The following is a 25,808-nucleotide window of genomic DNA, read 5'->3' as shown; positions in this document are numbered from 1 at the left end:
ATTTGTTTACCCAGATGCATATCAAATGAGTCCCCATTTAGTAACTGTTCCCTGACAACTTGTTCTCAAATCAAGTTTACTTCCCTTTCTTTCTTATTTCCTTATGTGTATATACTAGTATTCTCAACAAACAGAAATGGAATTTCAACTTGAATTTTGATTACATCGGTTGTCACTGAGAAGTGAAACTGCCAAAAACAGCTGTTAGTTCACTAGAGTTAAGCAAATGTTCTCATAAACTATTATTTTTTAAGACAATACAAAAAAAAAAAAAAAAAAAAAAAAGAAACAAGTTCTTATTCTTTCATATATTCTGCATTGCATACAAATCAGCAGGGGATTCACTAATACCTTACTAAGATATTGGGGTAGTTATGGTTAACTCTCTAATAAAATGTCCTGGTCTTCTCTAAATATCTATATATACACTTCTTGAAAATCTAATTATTGGTCTTAAGGAGGATAAAGGATGTTGAAAGATGTTCTTAATATCTCATCTAAATATTTTATGAAAGGATATCCTGGCAAGAATGCTTTACCTACATGGAACTGTGTACTGTATTTCAGAAGCCTGGAATCAACTATACAAGCTTTATATCCTTTGTTTCTTTTATTAGTTTTTGCCCTAAGCTGAAAACGCCAACCTGCGTTAGAGATGCTTGTAACTAAAAACAATGACAAAGAATATTCTATGTGTATTTTAATATTACAGAACATTATATCTGTATTGTGTGCATTAATACAGAATGTTATTCACGTTAATAAAATGTGTACCTCATTTATTATAAATGTGACACATGGGATATTACACTTATAAAAGAGCAAGGTGCTAGACAATGGAAATCATGCTTTGATATAGTAAAATGCTGTATTGTTACCCACTACGTTGGCTTCACATGCAATTATAACCAACAGGAATATAAATATCAAACGGTATAAATAGAGGCAGCTTTTTTTGTATTTTATTTTACAATTTATCACTAAGTATATTTACAGGACACGGAGTTTGCTTTAGTGCAATACATAGTAATGTTGCATAAGTACAAACTGTTGATCTTTTCTAATAAAAAAAAAAAAAAAAAAAAAACAAAACAAAAAGAAAAAACAATCCAAACAACAAAAAAGCCAAAATCACCCCTCCCAAAACAAAGCACTTAACTGGTGTTACAGCTAAGTATGTAAAGCAACCTTAATAACTGAGTGAAAATGCTAACAGCATTGTTACTTTTCATAAACGTTTCTAGAAACAAATCACAACCCAACTTTATGTATTCCAAACTATTAACCCTTCTACAGTACCATATATTTTTTAAATGACTTTTAAAGCACATATACTGTACTGTATGACAGTATTTTTCTACAGATACTGACTTACCCTTTTAATATAAATATGATATTACCTTGGCAGTTTTGAAGAACAAAGTTATCTCAAGATATCAAACATCAGTAACAAACTCTAGTAAGCACAGCTTCTTGAGAACTTGCTTGAACAGCATTTCTTCACAGTGATATTTATGAAAGGTTGGAAAAAGATTAGCATAAAATATTTCCATCCTTTTTCAGTTTTTATGCAAAAATCATTACTTTTTATTGGTAATTATAAAATTACAAACACTTCTATAAGTAACTGCATCTGTAGTAATGATAGAAAAAGTTATCAGTAGGATGCCTAAAATGAGGTTAGCATAAAATGAGGTTTGAAGAAAATTAGATAAATCTTTTCTTAAATAATAATAAGGGAGATAATTTAGAATAGGCAACGTAGTGGTTTAACAGAGACAACTTAATTATCAATTCAAAAAGCTATTTATTAATAAATGTTAAAGGGATTGTGATGAAGCAAAATCAACATTTTAAGTGATATAGTGTATTATTTACTCTTAATCTTAGTTTTGGCACTTCATTGGAACAATTACTTTAACAAAGACCAAAATATGTAGAAAAGGTATACAGCTCTTTGACATACATTGCAAATGTAGTACATAAGTACTGGCAAACACAGAAAACATAGTTAATTAAACATTCCCACAAATTTTTGCATGCATGCACTATTCAGACAACAGCTTTGGATCTATGGTGTTACAGTGACAGTCTTGAATTATGGGAGTATTTTAGGCTGTTTCTTCAGCAGATCTTGTTTCTGATTTAAGTCTTACAAATTCTTTAGCAACTTCGTCATTGGTTCTCTGAGAAAGTATTCTAAGAATTGTCAATCCTGTCTCATCTACAAAGATATTTCTCAGCAAGGGATACCAAGATGCACAGCTACCCCTCTCTGTTATGTTTTGCAGCTGAATAACTGTCATTCCTATAATGCGATCTTCTCTAGCAAAGCAGTAATCTTTCACTGAGAGGTGAAGCTCGTACGCTCCTGGTTTATCTTCATTACTCAAAATGCTGCAAGGATGAAAAAGATGAATTTAGGACAAGGAGATGAGTTTCATTCCTCTGAGGAATGAGCATGTCTTGTAAATCTTGTTGATATTAAAATGTTAGTGGTAGTTTCATTTTTGTAGTTCATTTTCTATAACAGATTATTGTTTAGTTTTTAGATTTCTACATGTTAGCCTTTTGCATACTACTATTACCATAGTTCCTCTCCTCACTGACCTGAACAGAAATGGAGGGAATTTCATCAGTTCCTTCAGTATCTGAACCACTGCTACTTTTCCCCAGAAAGTACCTAAAATGTCCAACTACTTCCAGAACCATAATAACCATATCTTTTTGGTGAACTACAAAACTACAAAAATGTTTATACGTACATCCGTGAATTAGACAGCTTTCACTTAAGCATAGCATACATCATACGTAGGAATCAAATCTTTTTGATTTACAGATTTTGCTCATTTTTCCAGGCTAAATAACTAGGAAGTCTGTAAGTAGGTAGAAGCAGCTTCTCTGCTTTTAGTTAGCTGTTTTTCTAAACCTAACTTCTGTGTCTGCAGTGTAAAATCCTACATCAATATTTGCCACTGCTCTTTTTTTTTTTTTTTTTTTTTTTTCCCTATGAGCAATCACGTGGATCTGATTAGTCACCTCTAAGCAAGTTTTGCACTGACAAAACGTATCTTGGCTACACTTTTATTTCTGTTCATTCTGCCAGGTCCATATTAGCTTGCAGAATTTTAAGCATCACTTTATTTTTTGAAATGACAGCAAGAACACTATTTTAGCATATTTCATCCAGTAGGTCCAAGATGTTTTAAAAACTTTTGTTTAAAGTTCAAAAAAATAATAAGCTCTGAAACCTCACTTTTAATTTATTCTCTTCCAAGGTATTTGGAGATCCTCTATGCCACTTTAAATACTGGCCCAAAAGCCATATATAGCACACACAAGATGGCTGATATCCCCCCAAGCCTAGAGGATAGTTATATTTAATTAGAATTATACCTACTGACAGGCCAAACCAAACTGGAGAAAGTGTTCCTAGTTATGCAATTTCCCCAGTGGGAATACTAACGCAGCCTGCTTATGTCTTCGTTCTGCCTGAAGTCAATACTCATTTTGCAGGTCACTGCAATCCCTTCAGGAGGGAAACAGCTGTTATGCTCAGTATCATAGATATGAAGGGGGCTTGTTTCCTAAAAATCACAAAGTATTTGATTTTATTCTTCCTGATCCTTTACTCATTTTTCTGGATCACATGGGCATATGTAGGGCAAGATAGCACTCAGAAAACAGATTTACAATATAATTCCATTTAATCTAAAATACACAAGGACCTAATAGGCAACCCTAACCTTAGTGAGGTGCAGTCTGACTTTTACAGTGTCAGGTTGTGTGATGTATGTAAAAAAACAATATTAAAGCTGTAGTCATATAAAGGATCTGTGCATTTCTATGAAAGCAACACTTGCAATCATTTGTCAGGCTTCAGGAAGAAGGTATGGCTTTGAAATATCACTTAGTTTCTCTAGAAAATATATTTCATAAATATTTTTGACGTCAACTGATTGAATTCCTTTTTTTTTGAGGATTATTTTCCTACGTTGCTCTAAGTAGAACAACAGAGATGCTGAGAGTGCAGTAACTGACTGCACTATGAATTTACTGATTCATGAAGATGAAAAAGCCTGAGCATACTGATGATTTTCTACCTAATTGAGTGTAATTTCATTTGGATTTTCATAAATTATTCCATTTTACTTTATTTTTAATCTCTTCTATCCATGCAGTTATATGTAAACTCAGCACGTTAAGTTTATTTTCATGTGCTTTTACTAGCTGCAAACAAATAAAGGAGATATTTGATCCATATACGTTTCAGAGATTGCTACTTTTGTTTACAGCATAATCTCACTGAATTAAATATAATTTTTCAGGGAAAAAATATTTCTGTGTGGAAGGGCCCAGGATGTGATTCCAGGTGATGCCTTCATCCCTCCTAGGCAGCTCTAAGGAGCTGAGGTTCCCAGACTGTGTGGGAAACAGTTCCAAAGAGGGTGTGAGAATTTTCTGACTTGAGAGTTTGGACATGGAGCTTTCTTTGCCTCCGGTTTTCCTACGATGTCCTTTTTCAGCTTGTCCTTTCATGATCATATGTCAGCTTGCTACTCTATATTCTTAGAGGTTATTTGTCATCACAGTTATAGCAATGGGATAAAGAAAATCACTGGCAACAAGCCTTAAAAGCAAGACATTGAGAAAATGAACTCTGCCCTTCTTTTCTGTCTCTGTGTGTGAAGTGTGTCTGGAAAATGAATTGGTTTCAGTTATGGGAGGAGAAGTGAACAGGTTAAAGAGACGTGCTGTGGGAAATACTATATGTAAAGGTCCAGGTCAGATGAAAAATTACTTATTGCTTTGAGGATTAAACAATAGAGATAATAACATTAATAAACACATGCACAATACTTCAAATACTTAGATATGTCAACAGTTGCAATGGCCTGGAAATCTAGCAGTAAGAAATGAATTGTACATTTTAACCAGCTGAAAGGTGGTTAAAGCTAGAAAGCTAAAAGGCGGCAAGCTTAGTGGTTGTCATTCATCTTTAGATAAAGCAAAGATTCAAGTTTAATAGTTTTGAAGTTATTATCTCATTTATTATGGATTGTGCTTTATATAGCCTTAACTTTAGAATTTTATTACTTTGTTTTGTTTTTAGAGGTTAAATTGCAAGGTATTCTGGCAAAATTTGCATAAGATAGGTAATTAACAGCAAATAAAGACTTACAATTGGAAAGTTTCATTGTATTTTGGTGACCAGGTGTTGCTCTTTGTCTTGGTTCCATGTTTTCTTTTCTTGTCACTTAGGTTAGGACCTAATAGACAAACTTCCACAAATGGCCGGAACATAGCTGTTGTTTGCCAATTTAGATTATTAATTGCTACAACTATAAAGAAACAAAAGAAATGAAGTTAAATAAAATCCTATTAGAAGAGCTCCAATTAATTATCCAGTATGACCAATGAAAGGTGCCCTGAGATCTTTCCTGTAGGATACCTACACCTAAGTTCAGGCTGGATGTTAGGAAAAGGTTCTTCACTGAGAGGGTGGCTGGGCACTGGAACAGGCTCCCCATGGCAGTGGTCACTGCACTGAGCCTGCTGGCATTTGAGAAGTGTTTGGGCGATGCTCTCAGACATAAGATCTGATTTTGGGGTGGACCTGTGTGGAGCATGTGTCCTTGTGGGTCGCTTCCTTCCAACTTAGTATATTCAATGGTTCTACCTGGCAAGTCTAGGAGGATCTTTGCCTGTTCTGTGCCAAGTAAAACCTCTGACTACTTCCAGTTACAGCAACAGAAAATATAAATGTATGTTTTATGAATACTTTATGTTAACAGCTGTTTTGTCTGCTACGTTCATTAGAATTAAAAAGTTAACCTATACTAATCTGAGTGGTACTGGGTTTCCTTTGGAATTAAAATTTTGCAGAACAAAGGCATTTTATTTGTTAGAAATAGAACATTTAAATTTTGGTGCAGTCATTTACCGCTTACCTCTATTATGGCTTTTGAAAATTAAATTATGTACAAGTAATTCAGAAGTGTGATTTGTCATGTTAGAATAATTCCATAACTACATAAAAAAAATAAATATATTGACTATGCTGGGAAGCACAAGACAGTACTAACCTACCTAATCTTAACTTTTGCTGATGTTGAGCAAGGAAGAAGTACAATCCTAATCACCTGAAGCCTTCTTACAGCTTTAACACTTATTTCATTGTTGTTATGTTTTACCTAGGATTTAATGCTTGGACATTTTGGACTTTGTTGTTGTTTTCCTTTTAAAATTAGCTCTTTGGAACTTACCTTTTACAGTAACTTTATGCTCACCAGTTCCAGGATGTGTGGAAACATCCACCTGTATAGATATTTCACCCACTGAATTACTAGTAGTTTGACCTGAAACAATAATTAATAGGTTAACACGCTTTGCTTCTCAATACATCAAGAGAAATAGAAAATGAAAGGTGAGTGGTATTCTCTGTAAGAAACACTTAGAAATTGCTGATATGCATTTCATATTCAGAAAGGAATCAGTTATTGGTTTATAAGTGATTTTGCCAAAAAAGCACCTAGCATTTGCAAGTGTTTATATGAAGTGCCTCAGTAAAATGAGAAAAGCTTTTCTTTAGAAACCTTCCATTCTGGTTGTGATCAGGTGTGTGTGCATCCTGAAATACAAAAAACTGGTGCTTTTATCAAACTGCTTACATGCACACCCCAAAACCTTGGGATTCATCAATAGCAATAAACAAATAACTTCCCTTGATGGGAGGAAGCTTGTGTTAAGTCTATAAACAAACTCCTAAAGTTCTGCACTGACAGAGGCTTAAAAAAAAAGTTTCTATGTTTCTAAGCCAATTTGCACATAGTGGTTCTCTGAAAGTAATTCTCAGTATGTATTCAAAGGTCCATTAATATGTCGGATTATAATACTACTATATAAACAAACCTTTTAACCTATAACACCTTTTAAACCTATAACACCTTTGCTTGTTCTTTAATTGGGTGGCTGTGAATTTTAACTCTGTGGCCTGTGCATTTTTCTTTTTTTATGTAAAGTTGATGTAGGTTGACATATTCTGTAAGTATATCATGTGCAAATACATGGTCTTTTGCAGAAACCTAGGAGCTTTTCTTGATGATACATTCTGTTGGCTTGCTGGCTGCTGTGTAGCTGTTAGCAAGCCATGGTGTGTTGAGCAGGGTTTTGTAGCTCAGGCTTGGCAGTTTACTGCAATATAACAACTGATTAATACTTTGCAAAAGTATACTATGTACAGACAATTTGTTTGGTGGCAAAAGATGATGAAAATGATCCATATTTTGTAGTCTGAATTTATGCAGATATGTTATCCTGCAGTCATATGTAGAAGAAGCAAGGAGGAAAAAAAAAACACAACTCAAATCACATTTACATTAAGACCTAGTGGTGCCCGATCTAAAAGTGACAAGTTCCAGTGGACAAAAGTTCAAAGGAAACAGAATTAATCAGTGATCTGAACATCAGGGGATCTTTTTGTTAATTGTGTACTGACACTATAAGATTCTTACTTGGTTGTGTTTTAAATGCACTTGTGGAGGTATCAATGACCATATAAAATGTACAATAGCAGTCACTCAGGCCTTGAAATGCACATTTCTTCACCAAACTGCTGTCAAGTTTTTCGATCTGGGTTCTATATCAACATCCCAATTTTAGAGATTCTGAAAGCTACCTGCTCCATGAAATGGCTTTTGGCAGCACTAACACCAGAAGAATGTGTTTGTAACAGGTTCAACACGGTCTTGTATGGCACTGCTGAGTCACCAGGACACCTTCAGGTTAATACTAAATGTGAGCTTCAGAGACGTGTAACTTTCTTTAGCAGTTCCTAATTTATGGTGTGTAAAATAGTAAAAGATTTCCTAGAAAACAATGTCAATAATTTATTTGCAAAAGGGCATGCTGCTCTACTAGTTTTATATTTGTGGGTTGAGTTGAAGTAGCTCAATCGCTGGCTTGTTTTGCTCAGTTTTCTGGAAATATATATATATATATATATATATATATTTATACTAAGGGATAAACAGTTATCTCCCTCCTTACTATCATATTAATACGAATGTTAAAATCCATGATGATCAGAATCTCAGCAGTATTTAATTTCCAAACAATCTGAAAGTGTGTGGCAGATTTGGGATAGCAGTGGTGGCGTAGTTTGAGAAGAGAAACTGTTCTCTCCTGTGACAGGCAGAAATACAGATGCTCCATATGATAGTATTTGACAGAAATTGTCACTTAGCTAATCTTGATATCTGTACTGTGTAATACATGATGCTAATATTTTTTTTTCTATTACCTTTCATTTCCACAGTGTGATTGCAGATTTGTTTCCACAACATTGAATGAGGACTGAATTTATGGCATATACTATATCATCACTATAACCCTTTAAAATGGCAAATTATTATACTTTTTTTTTTTTTTTTTTTTTAAAAAAAAGCTTGAAACATCATTAGTCATTCAAAACGTATCTTGTTTTGTTCAGCATTGTCATTTATGTATTCAAACACTTGTCTGTTTTTGAGTATATTCTTAAGAGTCTGTAGCAGTGCTTTGGAAAGGAAAATCAATCAGATTAAGATTATAACAGTTAACATCATTTGTCCTGACTTTATGATAATTTGCTCTTAAAGCATGGATCTGTACAGTCTCCTGATGTATTTGAAAAGAAGATGTTTAGCTTTCACGTACTTAGGGATCTCAGTTTTTTGTGTGGTGCTTTCAGTTCAGTAAGTAGTTATTTTGAAAATCAGGAATGTCTTGATTAGTATTGCCCATGGAAAGTGCTTTGTTTCCAGGAAGCTCTTTAGGAATGTGTAGCCACAAAGAGTTGGTTCAATAATCACCCCAATATTAAATGGTGAAAAAGCATGTTCTTTGGTATATTTGGTTATTGCTACTGAACTTAACTCTGCATATATATGAATATAGGTAGTAGCTTAACATAAAAATTTTATGTAGATCTTAAACTTTCTAGGAGAAAAAGGTAACTCTTCCTTCTCACACTGATCCAGCAAATTTTTCCCCTTCTGTTCATTAGAGACGTGGCAGCTTCATCATGGAAAAGGGAGAAAAAAAAAAGGAAGAAAAACAAGAACAACAACAAATCTTTGCCTGTGATTGAAGGTAAGCCTGATTTTTGTTTACTTCTAGTTTAGTGATATTTCATGGTGAATATTGAGTGGATGCAACAAATGATCAGTGCATAAATTATTGGCTGGTGATATATAGCACTTTGAAAATAATTCATTAGCACTTTGACAAATTAAAATCTTAAGTGAAAACATTAATGGATATTTAAGATGGTGACTTCTTTCAAATAATTATGTTCAAAGGGCATTTGTGATTCCGTAATATAATTATTTTGGGTTAGAGATACTATTTTCATTGCAACAGGTTGCAATTCCTCCTGTTGCCAAGGAATGAGTTGGCATAGTAATATGTTATAGATATGCATATACAAGCATGGCGCGTGTATATGTGCCTTATATCGTGTAGCCTTTTCTATGTGGGTACATATATAACTGCTTTCTGCTAGTATGTTTATGAAGAAAAAAAGGTGCTCCCTTTTGTCTGGTATGCTTGCTGTTCAAGTTTTAGCTTTAGGTTAAGTTTAAACTCTTTAAAATGAAGAGACAAAAACCTGTAAAGAGAAAGGGGCCTGACTGTTTACCTGCTGGCTTTTTTGTTGTGTTACAACTATACTCATTGTATGTATGGAAGAAGCTTGTACAGCCCTGCAATTCCTTATTTAGTTTTGCTATTATTTACCTCAATCACAATGCAGAGTTAGCCTTCCTTGCCCTTTTCTCAGTTGGTTTGATGTATCAATGCCTCTAAAGGAAATTCTGTATGTTCTGCATTGTAACTGAATATAGTGACAAATGGCAACTGCAGCAATTTGGCTTAGCTAGAGTTGCATCATTCCTTATTCTGAAAGCCAAAAGTGCAACACAACAACCCATGTGCTAGCCCTCTATTCCATGTTTTTTCCTGATACAGCAAGGATTTGATGTGGGATGTTCTGCAATGACAACTTCTAAGTAATAAACACTTTGTATTACAAGTAGAGAATCAACAGCGTGGAAAATATACGAAGCAATAAGGAAAAAAGAACAGTCACCTGTATTAGTAACACAACTGGAGAGTGTTAGCTTAGCTGCACTAATGGATACTGCACTATAGTTATTATTTAAAGATTGGGAAGAATTTATTTCCTGACTGAGAGATTAGCTGAACTGTATAGAGATTTAGGTGGTTGTTTTTTCATCCATCTTCCACAGCATCTTGGTGCTGTGAAGATGTCTGCAAGTTAAAATTCAAGTTGCTTTTGCTTTGTAGTTGGTAGATGTCCAGTAAGTGCATTTGTCCATAAGGGTCTTGTTTCTGTTGAAACAGAGTTTTAAGTGGGCAGGGAAAAGCTGCTGAATGACTTGGGAATGGTGCTCCTAATGGCTGGTTCAGCGAGGACTAGAAAAATAGTTGGCTTTTGTATAGTGAAATGACAGTAGAGTTCTGGTAATCAATTGTTCTCCAGCTGTCAAGGACTGGGTGGCAGATAGTAAAACGCTACAGCAAGAAATGCTTCAGGAAAGGATCACAGATTGCACTGCACATGTTACTGGATAATGTAATTAAAGCACACCTCTTGCATCTTGCTTATCTTGCCATGTGTTCGTAATATATAAAAGGTAGACTGATGGTATGCAAAAGAATAGAGGGTAGAATATTTCCTTGATCTCAGACATGAACACAAGTTATTACAGAAAAACTCAGTGTCCACAAGGTAATGAGGAATATTTTCAATTTGCATTGTCATCATGGAACTTGTTTGTGAAAATGTTGATGAACTGGTTGTGCTTTTTATCTCTAATATTTTAAGTTCACCTACAATTTAGGATTCTTTTCAGAATAATATGAAGAAATATATTTCAGAAAAATAAGTACCGTTGACATTAAACAACTTTAGGTCAATGCAACTTTTAAATAGTCACTTCAGACCAAAAGAACTTACCAACAGTGTATAGAAACAGGTTATGCTGCCAGAGAAAATCCTGAAAGACGAGCTTTGAAAATTGTTATGCATTTCTCATTGTGATATGTACAGGTGGCTCATGATTTTTTATTTTTTATTTTTTATTTTCAGAATTAGAGTCATGGAGGTTAAATTACAGTAAAAATAAGCTTCTTAAGTTAAAAATTAGTAATGAATAAAAAGGAAAGATGACTTTCAGAGTAATGAAACTTTTATCTACAGTCATACATAGTTATTATTCAATATACTATTTTCTTTAAAACGTTTCATTTCCCACTGCTTCCAGTTTAATTACCTCCAACTGTCTTTATTGATTATGGATTGGTTATATGCACAAGTATGAGGGCAGATATAAATCCAGTTATACTTCAGAGAAAGTTTCTGATTTGCACAAAGTCTCATTCTAACTACATGCTAATGATATAGCTACAGTTGTGAGACTGGAGGTTATAATGGATGAGTTTTTTTTTTCTTTTAAATGAAGCATTAAAGGATGATGAAAAGTTTTGAGTCACTTTTCCTTAACTTTCATTCCCTGTGGCTACACTTTTGATAATATTGGTGTGCAAATATAGGCATGCTAATGTGTGCACAGAAATGAACACAGACCTCAGGCTGAAATCATGATGAAAAATCAGAAAATTCAAGTTTGCATTCAGAGGTAATAAAGGACTTCTGCTTATGGCTACAACCTGGATAATTTTCTCTCCTGACGGTACAATGAAAGTGTGCATAAGAAAAAGCAAAATGTACTAGTCATTGATAATTTTCAGCCTAAATCCATATTGTTAATCATTTGTGAGAGGGGGAAGAAAAGAATCTATTTTTTATATATTAGAGTTTTACGGCAATTTTCTCACTTCTAATATATGAATTATTAACAAAGATACTCAGTCTAATATGGAAGTTGCCCAGAAACTCATTCCTTATATTTAATCTTGGGGGCAAGCTGCAAAACAAGTGTTCCATGCTTTTTATAATGTTGAGTAATGTACTGTAACTTCAGAGGTAAAAGCAATTGATTTCCTGCTTAACTGTCCAATTAAAACTTTCCTGATTCTCATGAGAGGAGCAGGGTAATTATTTCTAGATCAAAAAATTGTATTTTTTTTTTCTCAAAGATACTTAAAGGCAGATAGGCCACTTAAAAAAAAAAAAATAACAAAAGCCCATTGCATTCAAAAGAAATCTACTATAGTATCCTATTATGCAAACAATGGCAGTTTATAGAATGAAGAAACTGTTCAGTTTGGAGTGTAATGTACATTAGCTATATGAAAAGTTTCTGCATTTGCTATAGAAGTATGAAAATACTGACCTATATCAAGAAAAACGGTAAGATATAACTTTCCTTTAAAAACAAACAAACAAACAAAAACAAACAAACAAACAAAAACAAACAAACAAACAAAAAAACAACAACAACAACAAAAAACTTGGCCTAAAAGAATAACTGTAAACATTTACTCTCTTACAGAAACCAAGTCCTCTTCAGAAATACAAAGCTAATGCATTGTATATATAGGACATATGGACAGGACTTTGCATTGCAATTTTTTGGGTGCACTGCACCAAATTTCTAGAACAGGAAAAAATGGCTTTAGTGTTGGTGATCAAATTCTAAATACACCTCATATGGCATTCTTGCATGTGGTTTGCCTTAGTTTGCTTTTGAAAAAGCTCCAAAATGTTGAGATTTGATAAGAAGGCACAAAATGATGTGACATATTCAATAGGATGATTTTAAGTCTGAATTCTGAAATACGCAAATCAAAAAAAAAAAATAGGCAGCATAATCACTGTTATTTTAGCCTACTGAAACCTCCTAATGCTTTTGAAGCCACAGACGGCCTACTAGATGGAGAAGCAAAGGTTCTGTAATATAAAATTAGTGTACTACATTAAGAACATATTACTCACAATTTCTTGTTAATCCCAGAAGGAAACCTTAAGGGATATGTCATGATTTTTGCAGTTATCTGTGGTGACTAATTAATAGCCATCATCTCTGAAAGTATCTAAAGCTTCCAAAATTTGTTATGATTTGTTTCTGTTTCTGCAATTATAAAATGCTCTCTGGTATATGACCTATGCAACTCTGTTAGTGTGTGGAGTACTTCTGTAAATATTCCTGATACTAAATATTCATATAGAGCTATGGGACCTATTGTTCATGTGAAGGGATAGTCTGTTAAATATATTGGCCTCAGATAAGCTCCACCGATTGACAACAGAGATTGATATAGGATAACATCACACAGGCAGATTTGTGACAGTAAACTCTAAAATACCACAGTGTTTAGAGACTGTGATTGGTAACCAGTCATTTAAAACACTTAAAATATAATTTGATACATGTTATAGATGACTTACTTTGAGATGTTTGAGTGTCTATAAATTTCTTTATCAAGGCATCAGTAGTTTGTGTGTAAAGACTAAGAGCGTATCTCAGGGACTGTAGGTCTGGGCTCTTTTCCAGGAAGTTCTTTTTCAGCCCACTTCCTCCAGCATGGAAGTATTGCTAAAAAAAAATAATCAAATATGGACATTGAGAAAGGTAAAATATCTAACAGATGCCCCAGTTACATACAGATAATTTTAAATAAAATTATTACACAAACTTTTTTACAGATAACATTGACAGTGTGGTTAGATTTGTGATTGTAGCTGTTGAGATAACTCTCATCAGCTCTCCTACAGAGCATCTTTCCAAAGGTGAAAATTTAAGATTTATGAGGGTAAAAATTATATTAAATTTTAATTTTGATCTTCATGATCTCAAGTATTTTTATGTAAAAATGTATGTATATACAAATACACACACATGTATATAATACATGCAAGGTTCTTTTAGGTTGTGGGGATTGCTCTGTCTAAAAACTCTAAAACCAAGGCATGGTTTATAGTACAAGTAAAGAAAATATTCTTTCTGAAGGAAGGTTGCCATTAGAAATTTAAAAGAAATTTAAAAGAAATTTAAAAGAGAGGATCCTAGAACATGAAGTTTTGAATTATCATTGCTTTGTAACTGTCTGTACCTGAAATCGTTTCTGCTTTGGGAAATGACTATAAATTCCACGGTAGTTTCCATGGTGGTTATCTTGTTTAATCTCAATTTTGACCGCCTTTCTGTGTTGAGGGTGACTGTGTATTACAGGGAGAAATGTACGTATAGGAGGAAAACAAAGGATTTTATGTAATCTGGCTGAAGCTGTCCAAGTTTGTCAGTGCTGAACAGGACTGGAGCCTGATTCCTAGTTCTTAGTGATGATCCATGGGAATCTTATGGTTTTCTTCTAAATAATAATAATAAAAAATGTGATGTAAGGGCTATACAACATTTGTTCTGTTGATAAACAGCATACATTCTAATGAAAAGTTTTAATGTTTTTTTAATCACATGTAAGCAGTGTCAGTTTAAGAGGTTTAGATAAATAACATTTATTTTTTCATCATTGCATACTTATGTGAAGTTTGTATCTTTCCAAGTGCATTAATTCATATTGTACTTTCCAAGGACATCTCTATTTTATGAATGGGTAAACAGTGTACTCATGCTTTCATGGAGGATTTTAATCAATTTATAAGCAGGTGTTAAAATCTGTTAATGATATTTCCTGTTATCGTGGCAATTACTGAGATGTATTTTAGTTGTCTCCCAATAAAATCTTATCTACAGAAGCAGCTGGAAAGGACTAAAAGCTCCATGAAAGCCGACAAATATTTAAAAAAAAATCAAGGAAACCTAACTCTAATCTTGTGTCTTATTTATTTTTTTTTTTGCCTTTTGCCTATAAACATCAAGTTTTGCATGTAAACAAAAATAACGTGACCGTATCATTATTGTATCTCAGTTTGAGATAACTGAGGCCAGAACACCATTTTCCCTTATCTATTTGCTAAGGTTCTTTTTATAACATGCAAAGAAGGATAATATGGATAAGATGAGAGATCATGCCTTCATTTTACACTCTCCCAAGCATTAATACAAAAATCATAAATCAAATTATTTTTAAGTTGTTCATTGAATTAATTTTTGCAATCAAAAATTTGACTAATGAAAGCAAAACCAGAAAAGAATGCGAGTACAGAGATGTTCCTCCCTTCTAATCCCTTCTGTACAATAGGTTATTTTCAAGACACCGTATGTCATTTTTACCATTCTTGTAGGCAGAATTTTTTGACTTTCAAGCTATACTTTAGCATTACCCAGAAAGTGTATGTTTTGATCATTAAACTTACAAACTGGATTCCTAAAGCAACATGGTAGTCTTTTTTTCTTGAGTTATTTCTCAAAGTTTGTCTTTTGTTCTCTTTGTAATAGTGTAAGACCAATTTCTGCATGATTATGGCTATTTGTTTACTATTTTGGAAAAAAAAGATTTTGCCGTTTCACGTAACATAGTACAGGGAGCATGTTATAATGCCAAGACACTGACTTACAATTTGAAAATATTTTTTTTTCAGAGTGCATTGTTTCGCTCAGTTTATGAACGTAGCTCACAGGAATACTGAAGAGTGAATTTTCATTGTTTCTAATATTTCTCCCCTAAATCTAGGCTTTAGTTTAGTAAAATTATTAATATCTATAACTCCTTATTACTCTTAAGAGTTTAAGTGCTGGAATCAAGGTTAGAATCCTTTGATCAAAACCAATTAGATTGACATGTTAAACTAAAGATTCTACAGGGTTTAGTTTGGGAGGACACAATTGTCCTTCACCATTTTGTTCTGTTTCTGGTTCCACAATAGCAGTAATTCCCAAATGTTATATGTAAGAAGTTAAACCAAATACAAAAGATGGCAATTGGGAGCCCTGTTTGATAATTCTTTCTTGTTTTTTGAGACGTTATTTTGTTGCACTAGACTGATCACGAATGTTGTTGTCTTTGCATGTTCAATTTAATACTGAAGTAGCTGCCTCCTTCCCTTTCTTATGTGACAATCAATCCAATTATTTAGAAAAAACAGTAAATCAGATGGTGAATTCTAAACTACAAAAAGTTGAAAAATTCAACTGAACAGTGAAGTTAAAATAATACACCGTAATTCATGGTAGAAAAGGCCTTGTTTTCCGGTGTGCTGTAAACAACATTATATATATTTGCAGGAGAGTGCAGCTAGGAACAACTGAAGTTTTCAGGCTCTGCTCCTTCCTTCTGGGAGAAAGAGAGGCTAAGTGAGGGTTTGGCCTGACTGCACTAACTCTAAACTGTAAAGGAACACAAGAATCAGATTTTGGCCACCCATTACTTTAATGCTGAACATGTTCTGTCTGCAAGTGGTTGAACAATTTTTCTAGTTTATGCTATTATTATTGCTTTCAGGTCACTACAAAGATAGGATCAAATGTTTCTTGTCATATTCAAGGGATCTTAATGATTCTAAGGGACCACTCTATATAAGAATCTGCTGTTTTATGTAATTATATGCTTCATTCCAACACAGAACAGAAAAAAACGTAAAGCTGTACCTTAATAGTAGCTAGTGCTACTTCCATTATTGCACACTGCCTCAGGCTCAGACTTCTGGCATCCTCTCGAATCATGTGGTCCTGCAAGGCAAGTTAAGAAGGCAGTTGATTATGAAAGAGAGTCAGTTCTGAGGCCTGTCTATTCTTGGAAGAGTTTGCTCCCCAAACTCCTGTGTTTAATAGGGATTAATTTAATCTCAGAATTCTAACATATTATATTGTTTCTTGACAACAGGTTCTGGGGAAAAAGAACCAACATTTAATACTCAGCATCTGCATCACTATTTCTTTCTTTTACAGAAAAATTTTACATTCAAATAATTATATTGGATGATACTGAAATATTTTTTTATTAATGAACCTTAAATTTTAACTGATACTTGTTAATGCAGCATGTTTTAAAAAAAAAAAAACAACAACCTTTCACATTTTAACGTAAGTTAAATAGTCATAAAGTGACTATGTACCTGTGAACTTTTTCTACTATAAGCATCCTGTAACTGATTTAAGCAACATTTTAATGATGCTAGCAAGCTGAGTATTTATAGAAGCATAAATTTGTCTATTTCTCCTCAATTCTGAAATGATATTGTCAAAAATGATTGTTAAACAACTGACATTAGTATCAAATGTCTAAGGTCTCCTTGAAGTTACATTATGGACTTCAATAATGCAGTGCTGATGAGTATACTGCAGAGGTTTCAGTAACTATTTTCAGTAATACACCGAACAAATTTACCAGCAGTCCCATCCTAGCATTTTTTCAGAACTGGTTCCAGAACAGCACACAAATATAATTCATTTTTGGTGATATTTAATGCTTATAGGACTAGTTGTGCAACATGGGAATGATAACTTCTTGATTACTTTATCATATGAGCATACTGTCTATTTTTTGTTTGGATGAGACTGTAAAATCATTACTGGCCTATGAATAGCTACTGCCACATTCAAGCTTATTATAGTAAATAAGAACAAGAATGAGTCATGAAGTCTGTCCTCACAGTCACTGATATTTCATCTGTTTTTCTGTTAGAGCAAGCCATTCACAGATTCATTAGACTATATCATTAGACTACATTACCTTGAGTTTTGACAGTTGTCCAAGATCTTTGGCTGCACTGAATATCATCTGAGGTCCCTGTAATCAAATTGAAAATTCAGGAAACATACTCAATACCGTGTAGTTACTTTCTGTGTCTTAGCAGGAACTAAGACATTAGCCAAAATCACTGTTCGTGGTGGTTTTACCGTGCTAGGCAGCTGAACCCCACAACTGCTCTCTCACTCCCCCTCCCCAGATGAAGAGGGAAGAAGTAAAGTAAAGAACAACTCGTGGGTTGAGATAAGGATAAATTAATTAAAGGGAAAACTAATAATAATAATAATATTATTATTAAGGAAATATTATTAACTAAACAATTTAACTAAAAGGGAAAAAAGGGAAAGGGGAATAGGGAGGGGGAAAAAAGGAAAAAAAAAGGAACAAAAACACAAACAAAGGCTATGTGGAAGCACAGAGGAAAGAAATTACTCTCTACTTTCCACAAAAAGCAGCATGTGCCATCAGTGGGCTCACAAGGTGTTGCACGTCCCGTGCCACGTGACTATAATCACACAAATGAACGATGCTTGACTACGTCCTTGAAGCAGGACCTCAACACATGTAGCTGGTGTTTGGGAAGAGGACCAGAGTTTTTTTGCATTGAGAGCCCACCCTCTTCTTCCTATTTCCACCTTTTATTGCTGAGTGTGACATCATATGTTATGGAATATTCTTTTGGTCGGTTTAGGTCAGCTGCCCTGGTGATGTTTCTCTTCTCACTTTTTTGCCCACCCCCTAGGAGGGTTAGAGAGAGACCTGATGCTGTGCCAGCACTGCTCAGCAGTAGACACAACGCTGGTGTGATACCACTGCTGTTCTAGCTACAAGTGCAGAGCACAGCACTGTATGGGCTGCTTCAGGAAAAGTTAACATCCCAGCCAGACCCAGGACACTGTTTTGCAAAGCTAAGAGAACATTTAAATTACACAAGATACGTATTTTAATTTACTTGATAGGGTGAAGTAGCTGAATGCCTGAAGCATGATTCCTTCCAGTTTCCTATATGTGATACTGCCTATTCTGATGGTAGTGGTTTCTTGTGCTTCTAATTTTATGTCTAATATTTTTAAGCTAAGGCTTGGATTGTTGCTGTACAATAAGTCCAAGAGATACTTGTCCATAATCAAGGCTCTCAGATGCTATGCTAATGTAAATAATCACAGTGGGAAGTGAACAGCCCTGAAGAACCTGAAAAAGCTTAACTCATTGTCTATGGTGAAATAATCAGTTGTGTTAACACACTGGATAATGGTCTAGTGTTAAGTCAAAACTATTTTTTTTTAAGGGTACTGACATGTTCTGAATTTAAACCCATATTTTATGATCACTAAATCCTCTACAATCATTCTTGACAACCAGTTAAAAAGAGCAGCAAAAAAACAAACCAAACCGAAAAAAAAACCAACAACACAAAACAAATCCCTTACCTATGAACCATACTGTTCTATGATTCAAAGCGTAACAACTGATCTGCATAAAGCAAATAAATGTTCCTAACTCCTGATGGGAAATGCAGTTGCCATATGTAAGCACTATTTATGCTTTTACAGATAAATTTTACACCAAAATGTTGAAAAAGCAAATGGAAAACCTTACACATATAAAATTGACACAGCTACTGAAAGAAGAGAACCTGTTTCTAGTTATGCATAGTAAAAAACAGCAATATAATAAATATGAATAAACTCAGCGGCGTCCTTACTATGGTGATGGGATTAGCTCTACTCTAGAATTACTAAAAGCTCATATTATTTCATTGCTACCTTAGCACCATTTCAATGTGTTCTATTTTCCCTTTTCCCTCCAGCAACTTCCTGTCATACATCTTTAATATGTTATATGCCTTTAACGTATGGATCCTTACAAATATGTTTTTAACAGCTTTATTGGTAACATAGGATGTATACAGTAAAGTTGCCCAGAGGCACGCTATGGCAACATAGTGATTAGCTTGTCATAAAGATGGTGAATTCATTCTATGCAGGATTGGAAATGGGAAGAATTAACATTTACATTATCCCAGACCAGAAAAGAAGAAAGGAGCTGGGGAGAGGGGGTGGTGCTCCAGGCCATTTTCTTCCATCCTTCTATCCTTAGAAACAGATTTTACCAGTCCCCTCAGTGCTGTCCCCATTCTATATTCATGTCAAGCCATCACCCACAGTGGTCCTGGGTGTAGCAGCACTACTTTGCTTGTTAACATATAGTCTATTTCCCTCTTGTCTGAAATACAGTCCTCCCCAAAGAGAACCTCCGATCAAGTCTGCTATTAAAAAATAATAATAAATAATAATAATAAAAAATTGTAGTGCTAAAAATTGGCTTCAGTTTCCTGCTCTTAAGTACAGGCAGGGCTGGAGAATGGGATGGAAGCTTCCTCACTTTATGGGAGCTGTGGCAATATCAATGACTGAATTCCTAGGAGGGGCCAGGAACACTCTTGTTACTGTGCATTATAAAAATCACAAGAAATCACACTTAGAAACCCTTATACAAAAGCATGCTGCAGGGTCAGTGATTCTGCTTCTCTTATCCTACAGTCATTAAAAAAAAATCTGTCAAAGCTGCTCCAGGGTGGGGCAGGCACTATCACAAAGCAGGCTCTTCCTCACTAGCTACGGAAAAGCAACCTAAATCCTTTCAAACACTGGAGAAAAGGTTAGTATTAGAACCCCCTAATCAGACACCTGTTTAAGCACAATGTTTATTAGAATTCTTTATAATACATGTGACCTGCAGCTGTTACACTTACGGTTTGGTCCGTCAGTGGTGGAAGCACGATTTGTTTTTCTATTTTGTTCAAGACTAACTTCCAAAGCTCTTTTAAAACCCGTTTCAGAACTGTCTTCTCACAGATTTTTGCAGAGAGGCTTAAACTGGAATAAAACCAAACACAAATAGGTCTCCAAAAATAGCATTAGCACATCAGAGGTACTCTATCAGTACATATTCAGATTAACGGGCATAGTAGTTTAGCTTTCTCTATTAATATTGATCCCTCAATAGATTAGTTATTACACATATTTATTTTTTAGCAGATTAGAAAAAAAACATGTAAAACTTCACTACTTCTCTTGTTGCTTAATATATTACTAACATGTATTTATTGAAAATGCTAAATGTTAATATAATAAAATGTTAATATATGTTTATAATTCTATTATCTATAGTTTGTGTAAGAAAGGTACCACCTAAGTGTCTTTTTTTTTTTTTTTTTTTTTTTTTTTTTTAATTTCACATCTTTATTTTCTGTGCCTGGATTAGGCATCTGCTAAAATTTTGTTTAACATTCCAATGGTAAGGAACATTTTCTATTCAGAAAGTAATTTAAAACCACATTTTTTGTTTCCATTATGTCATTATTGTATTAAATCTTGAAGAAGGTATGAAGGCGGTTTAAAAAGCGGCAATCTGGAATTGAACCTGACAGGCAAAAGTCAGCATGCGTATTTTTAAAATATGACCTTAGGATAGCACATGTGAGTGTATAAGTATTTTTGTTTTTTCTTAAAAAACTCGTGCTACGAATAAACATCTTAACAATAATTACAATTGAAAACCACACATAATCCTCTAGTAAATTAGCACACTGGACTAGGTAGATAGGTAGCAATAAAAGGCTGACATAGATACAGCAGCCAAAAATTTTTGCCAGTTTAGGAAGCTGGGTGCTGCACTTGACAGTATTACACAGTCAGTGCTTATCATAAGTACTTTAAATAAATGCTCGCCCATTGCCAGCTGGCACTGAAATTCTCATAACTGCCAAAGCCCTCAAAAAATGAAGCCTAGAAAAATTAAACTGTAAAAGACAAAGCAAAATCCCTTACAATTCCCTCCCCTGCCCCTTATGTTCCAAGTTTCCTTTAGACTTTGGCTATGTATGTATATATATTCGGAGCTGTGTTTCTAGTCATGTTTCTAAGACAATAGCCTTAGAAACATCAACCCCATGCTTAGAAAAACTAAGCAAGCATATAGAGGAATGACCTGGAGAGTGAAAACTCAATTATAAATGTATCCTTTAAATCAGTTTTTGACTTGGGTATTACTAGTCAGCCCACAAAACTATTTTGGACCTCCAGTCACTGACTTCTGCATAGAGTCTTAACTGATCATAGATGCACAGCAGTTTTTCAAAAGCATAAAAACTATCTTTCGTCGTGTTTTTGATGTCAGGGAAGCGCATGTAAATAAGCAGGGGGTCACTGGGTGTCAGTCTAGACCAAATGCCAAACCATTTCAGCATATGGAATTACTATATTTTGTTCAGTACAATTTTCTTTATACAACATCTCCTGGTGCACAGGCCTTTCCCTAACACTAACTAATAAATACCTCAAAACATGACAAAAAAAAAAAAAAAAGACGATAGAAAAGGCAAATATGCTGCCTATAAAAATATTGCTTAGTATAAATAAAGTTGGTACTTAAAATATTTGGAACGCCTAAGGCTACTACAAATATTAAAAATACTGCAAAAAATTTCTAGTCTGGGTAAGAACAAGTACACATCCTTGACTGTAGCATCAACTTCCTAATGTGTCACACTCATTAATCTGCCATACTTACGTTTTATCGAGGAAATCCATGAGCGGCCGAAGCACAATCTCTGCATCAATGGCTGCACTGTTCTTATTGGCTGCTGTGGTCCCATTTCCTCTCATTTGATTGAGTTCAGAGCTCATTTGTCTTACACAATCTTCAATAATAAATTGGAAACTGTAGGATAGAGGGAAAACAAGAATGAAAGAATTATGGGGTAGAAGACAGGATTCATCATTTTGCATGAGATTTGTCAACCAGAACTGAATCTTCTCTGCAGTGTTGGAAAGTTCACAAATGCAAGATGCTGCAGACTGAAAATACCCCCTTCTATGCATGATAACTCATAAAATTAATACATTTACTGTTTTGATTTTTTCTCCCTTTTCTTGTTTCAGTTCTGTCATTATGCTTTTCATACATTTGTGGTAATGCCAGTTATTTTCTGAAAGCGATAGATGTACAAAATCTGTAGATCCACAGTTTAGGATATGACTGATGACAAGCTAACAACAGCTCAAGATTTTATTTTTGCTCTGAAGGCACAACAGGAAGAGGGGGCCAGAGATTATTTTTCTCCTTTGTGGTTAATAAAAGAAACAAGCTTTGGTGTTCTCCTTGAGGACAAATAGAAAACTTCTACTGATTTTGCCCCGTTAGGTTCAACTTGTCTTTTTCCTGTGTTTCACAGAGTTAATGCTATTAGAAGCTTTGCCTATTTCTTTGCAACTAGTTGGAAGGGCTAACACATTTGGACTGTTTAAAATAATCTTTCACTAAAAAAAAAAAAACACGTTTAGAAGTTGTTACAGATACTTCCTCCTTGAAGGAATCTTTTTCACCTCAAAGGGCGTGTGAACAAGCTCTTGCTCCTTGAGTTGTGTCTTGTCAGCTTATGTCCAAATTATTCAGCTTCCTAATTGAACTGGTAGACAAACGTGTGTGACAGTCTTCTGATATCATTGATTCAATACAATCTTCAATAAGTACATTTAAATGATACAGAATGGCAGTTACTCAGCATCAACAGTTTAGAGTCAGAATAAGGCTTCTGTATACATAGTAACTTGGTTTATGAATTGATTTATGATGAATGAAATTATTTTTGTATTAGTTTATGAACAGAAATGCAAAACACAGTCCATAAATATACCAGGCCTTCTAATGTGAAAAGATAAATAGCAAAGATTAATGCAATGAAAGTGAAAGAAAATTCACTATAAGAGAAAGAAAGAAAACAAACACATTTTCAATATGCATTAAGTTCCAGATACATTGCTCATCAAAAAAATAAAATGCAAGTCTCCATGTGAAAACATTGGAAAATCAGAAGCTTTTCAGTTGACATGGACTTACACACTCTAGAGCCTTGTTTAAAATGACCATAAAGCTGTTATTGAAGCTGCTCATGTAAACACGGTCCCTCAAATAAAAATAATTAACCGTCTTTCTAAGACGTTAACCTCACAAACTCTGGCAAAACTCAGACCCACAAGTAGTCTGTTTTAGTTATCTGAAGCATATTCTAGATTGAAATAATACTGAGTATTCTCTTCCAGAAATCTAGTTGTCTTGTTCAAAAAAGTAACCCTGGAATGAGATAGCATTCATACCCTGTCAACAGAGAAACCAGGGTCTGGTAGCAAAGAGAAAAGTAAGAAACAAAGCACATGCAGGAAAAGTGAACACAGTCCACCCAGATGGTTCACTGCTGGATTAAAGAAGTCACTACAGCCTTTGCTTAATGAGTACCACTAATCCCCCTTTCTTTTCTAAGATTCCTTTCTAATTTGAAGCAAAAATAGCTTGCAGCTTCTCATAGCACAGATTGGCCCAGTGAGTCTGAGTACTTATTCAAGACTTCAGAGTGCGCTCTGATTAATGAAAAATTTTGAGAGTAATGCTCAATTCAAAATTCTTGCAGATCCATAGGTAAGCAAATGACCCAAGAAGATCAATTACAGTGACATTTCAGGCAGGCTTAACTCAGGCAGACATCCTTAGTTGAAGCATGCCACTCAGAAATAAGTTGTCAGTCTCCGGAAGTAACATATACATAGTCAGAGAGAGGTTTAACATAGCATCAAGCAAGAAAAAAACAGCTGTTTTTGTTTTCCAGAAAGCATAACAAAAGTCAGCAGCCTCATTTCTGTGACACATTAGTGACTACAGACCATTTTCAGTTTTCTTTGCAGTGAAGTTACTGCTCTATTTTAAACACCAATGCACACCATAATATCAGGGCAGAAGCAAACTGTGCTGCGGGACATCCAAACAACCACCGAGACTTAGGCAATAAATTAGGTTAATGAGCAGGACTATTTCTCTAAGATTTGCAATAAAATAAGTTTTAGTTACCTTGTGGCATATGTTACACTGAGTTCATCCAGGACATTACCAAGTTTCACTTGGAGTTCTTTTAGAACAACACTAGCTTCAGGATCCAACTGCAAAGAGATAAGTAATGTTATATTTTTCTTATATGCTTTTTTTTTTTTTTTTTTTTTTTTTGGTTAAATTAACAAATTTGGAATTATATGCAACAATATACTGCGCTATGGGAAATCAAACGTGGAAACACCTGTTACAACACAGGATTGCTTAGTGGGCCTAAAATTCCAATTGCCAATCAAAGGAAAATGTTTGACTGTAATAATGAGGAATTATGTTGTTGGAAATCACAACGTGATTTCCATGTGTGCCACGGAGCAATGGCTTTCTGTGGGACAGTGAAAATTTTGTTAGCAGACACAAGAACAGAATGAATTTCTATTGTTAGGCCAATGATGTTCACAAAGCATACCAAAAGAAGGATGCATGAGGAGTTAGTGCTTATGTTAATAATACTGTCTATGGATTAATTTTTCTTTCTTTCCCTTTTTTTTTTTTTTTTTTTTGGTTTTTGGTGCATCTTACCACTGCTTATATTTATTTATTTATTTAGTGTTTTTCTTGGAAGATGTTTCCATTTTCCCATTAATGCATCATAAAAGTAGAACAGCCCACTCTGGAAAAGATGGTTTGAAAGCTATCCATGCTGCTTCTACTGATAAAGTATGAGGGAAGTGAATCTACTGAATTTCAGTATTTCTATTTCTAAAAGCCATTAAGACATACATAATTCAAGCACAGTGCAAAACATTTGGATGTACAGGGAGAATGGCTCCTGTATCTTTCATACAGGTTTTCTAAACATAGGAAAAGAGGAAATGCAGGGGAGAAAAGTAATTTTACATTTACAGGGATGGGGATCCATGCACTGATATTTCATCAAAAAGGTACTCTTTTGATATTGGCCAGCAGCTTGCTTTATTTGCTATGCATGTTTTTTCAACAACAACAACAAAAAAAGACTTTTTTCTTTCTCCCTAAGCTGTAACATTCAGGAAAAATAGTTACAGTCCACTGTAGGGTATGATTGATGATCATCAGGACCAACAGCAGAATACAAGTTAATAGCTGATGTTCCAGGTTTTTCAGCTACCTACAAGGTAGCTGCAAAGGTACCTGCAAGTGTTAGAGAGTGAATTTCAGTGATAATCCTCAAATTCTGGGCTCAGTTCTGCAGTAAAGATCTTCAGGCAATTTCAAAGGAAATTTTGCATTTGGAATACACAATCAGGTCATGTTCATATCTTTTGACT

At 34.4% G+C, this 25,808-nt stretch overlaps 1 protein-coding gene across 1 annotated transcript in view; it reads right to left on the bottom strand.

Annotated features, from left to right (window-relative positions):
• Positions 1–660: 660 nt before the first annotated feature.
• The window catches only part of UNC13C (unc-13 homolog C), a 156,078-nt gene continuing 130,930 nt past the window's right edge, over positions 661–25,808 (bottom strand). Inside the window, exons 23-31 of the mRNA XM_082769053.1 lie at positions 24,523–24,611; positions 22,192–22,341; positions 20,372–20,495; positions 17,599–17,655; positions 16,515–16,595; positions 13,415–13,562; positions 6,267–6,359; positions 5,183–5,342; positions 661–2,397 (exon numbers count right to left, since the gene is read on the bottom strand). Coding sequence (XP_082625179.1) covers positions 2,112–2,397; positions 5,183–5,342; positions 6,267–6,359; positions 13,415–13,562; positions 16,515–16,595; positions 17,599–17,655; positions 20,372–20,495; positions 22,192–22,341; positions 24,523–24,611 — 1,188 coding nt within the window. The 3' untranslated portion in view covers positions 661–2,111. The remainder of the gene's footprint in view (positions 2,398–5,182; positions 5,343–6,266; positions 6,360–13,414; positions 13,563–16,514; positions 16,596–17,598; positions 17,656–20,371; positions 20,496–22,191; positions 22,342–24,522; positions 24,612–25,808) is intronic.

The sequence above is a fragment of the Aythya marila genome (genome assembly GCF_965140915.1).
Source record: "Aythya marila genome assembly, chromosome: 11".
NCBI lineage: Eukaryota > Metazoa > Chordata > Aves > Anseriformes > Anatidae > Aythya > Aythya marila.
This window is presented reverse-complemented; position numbering and strand designations above follow the sequence as displayed.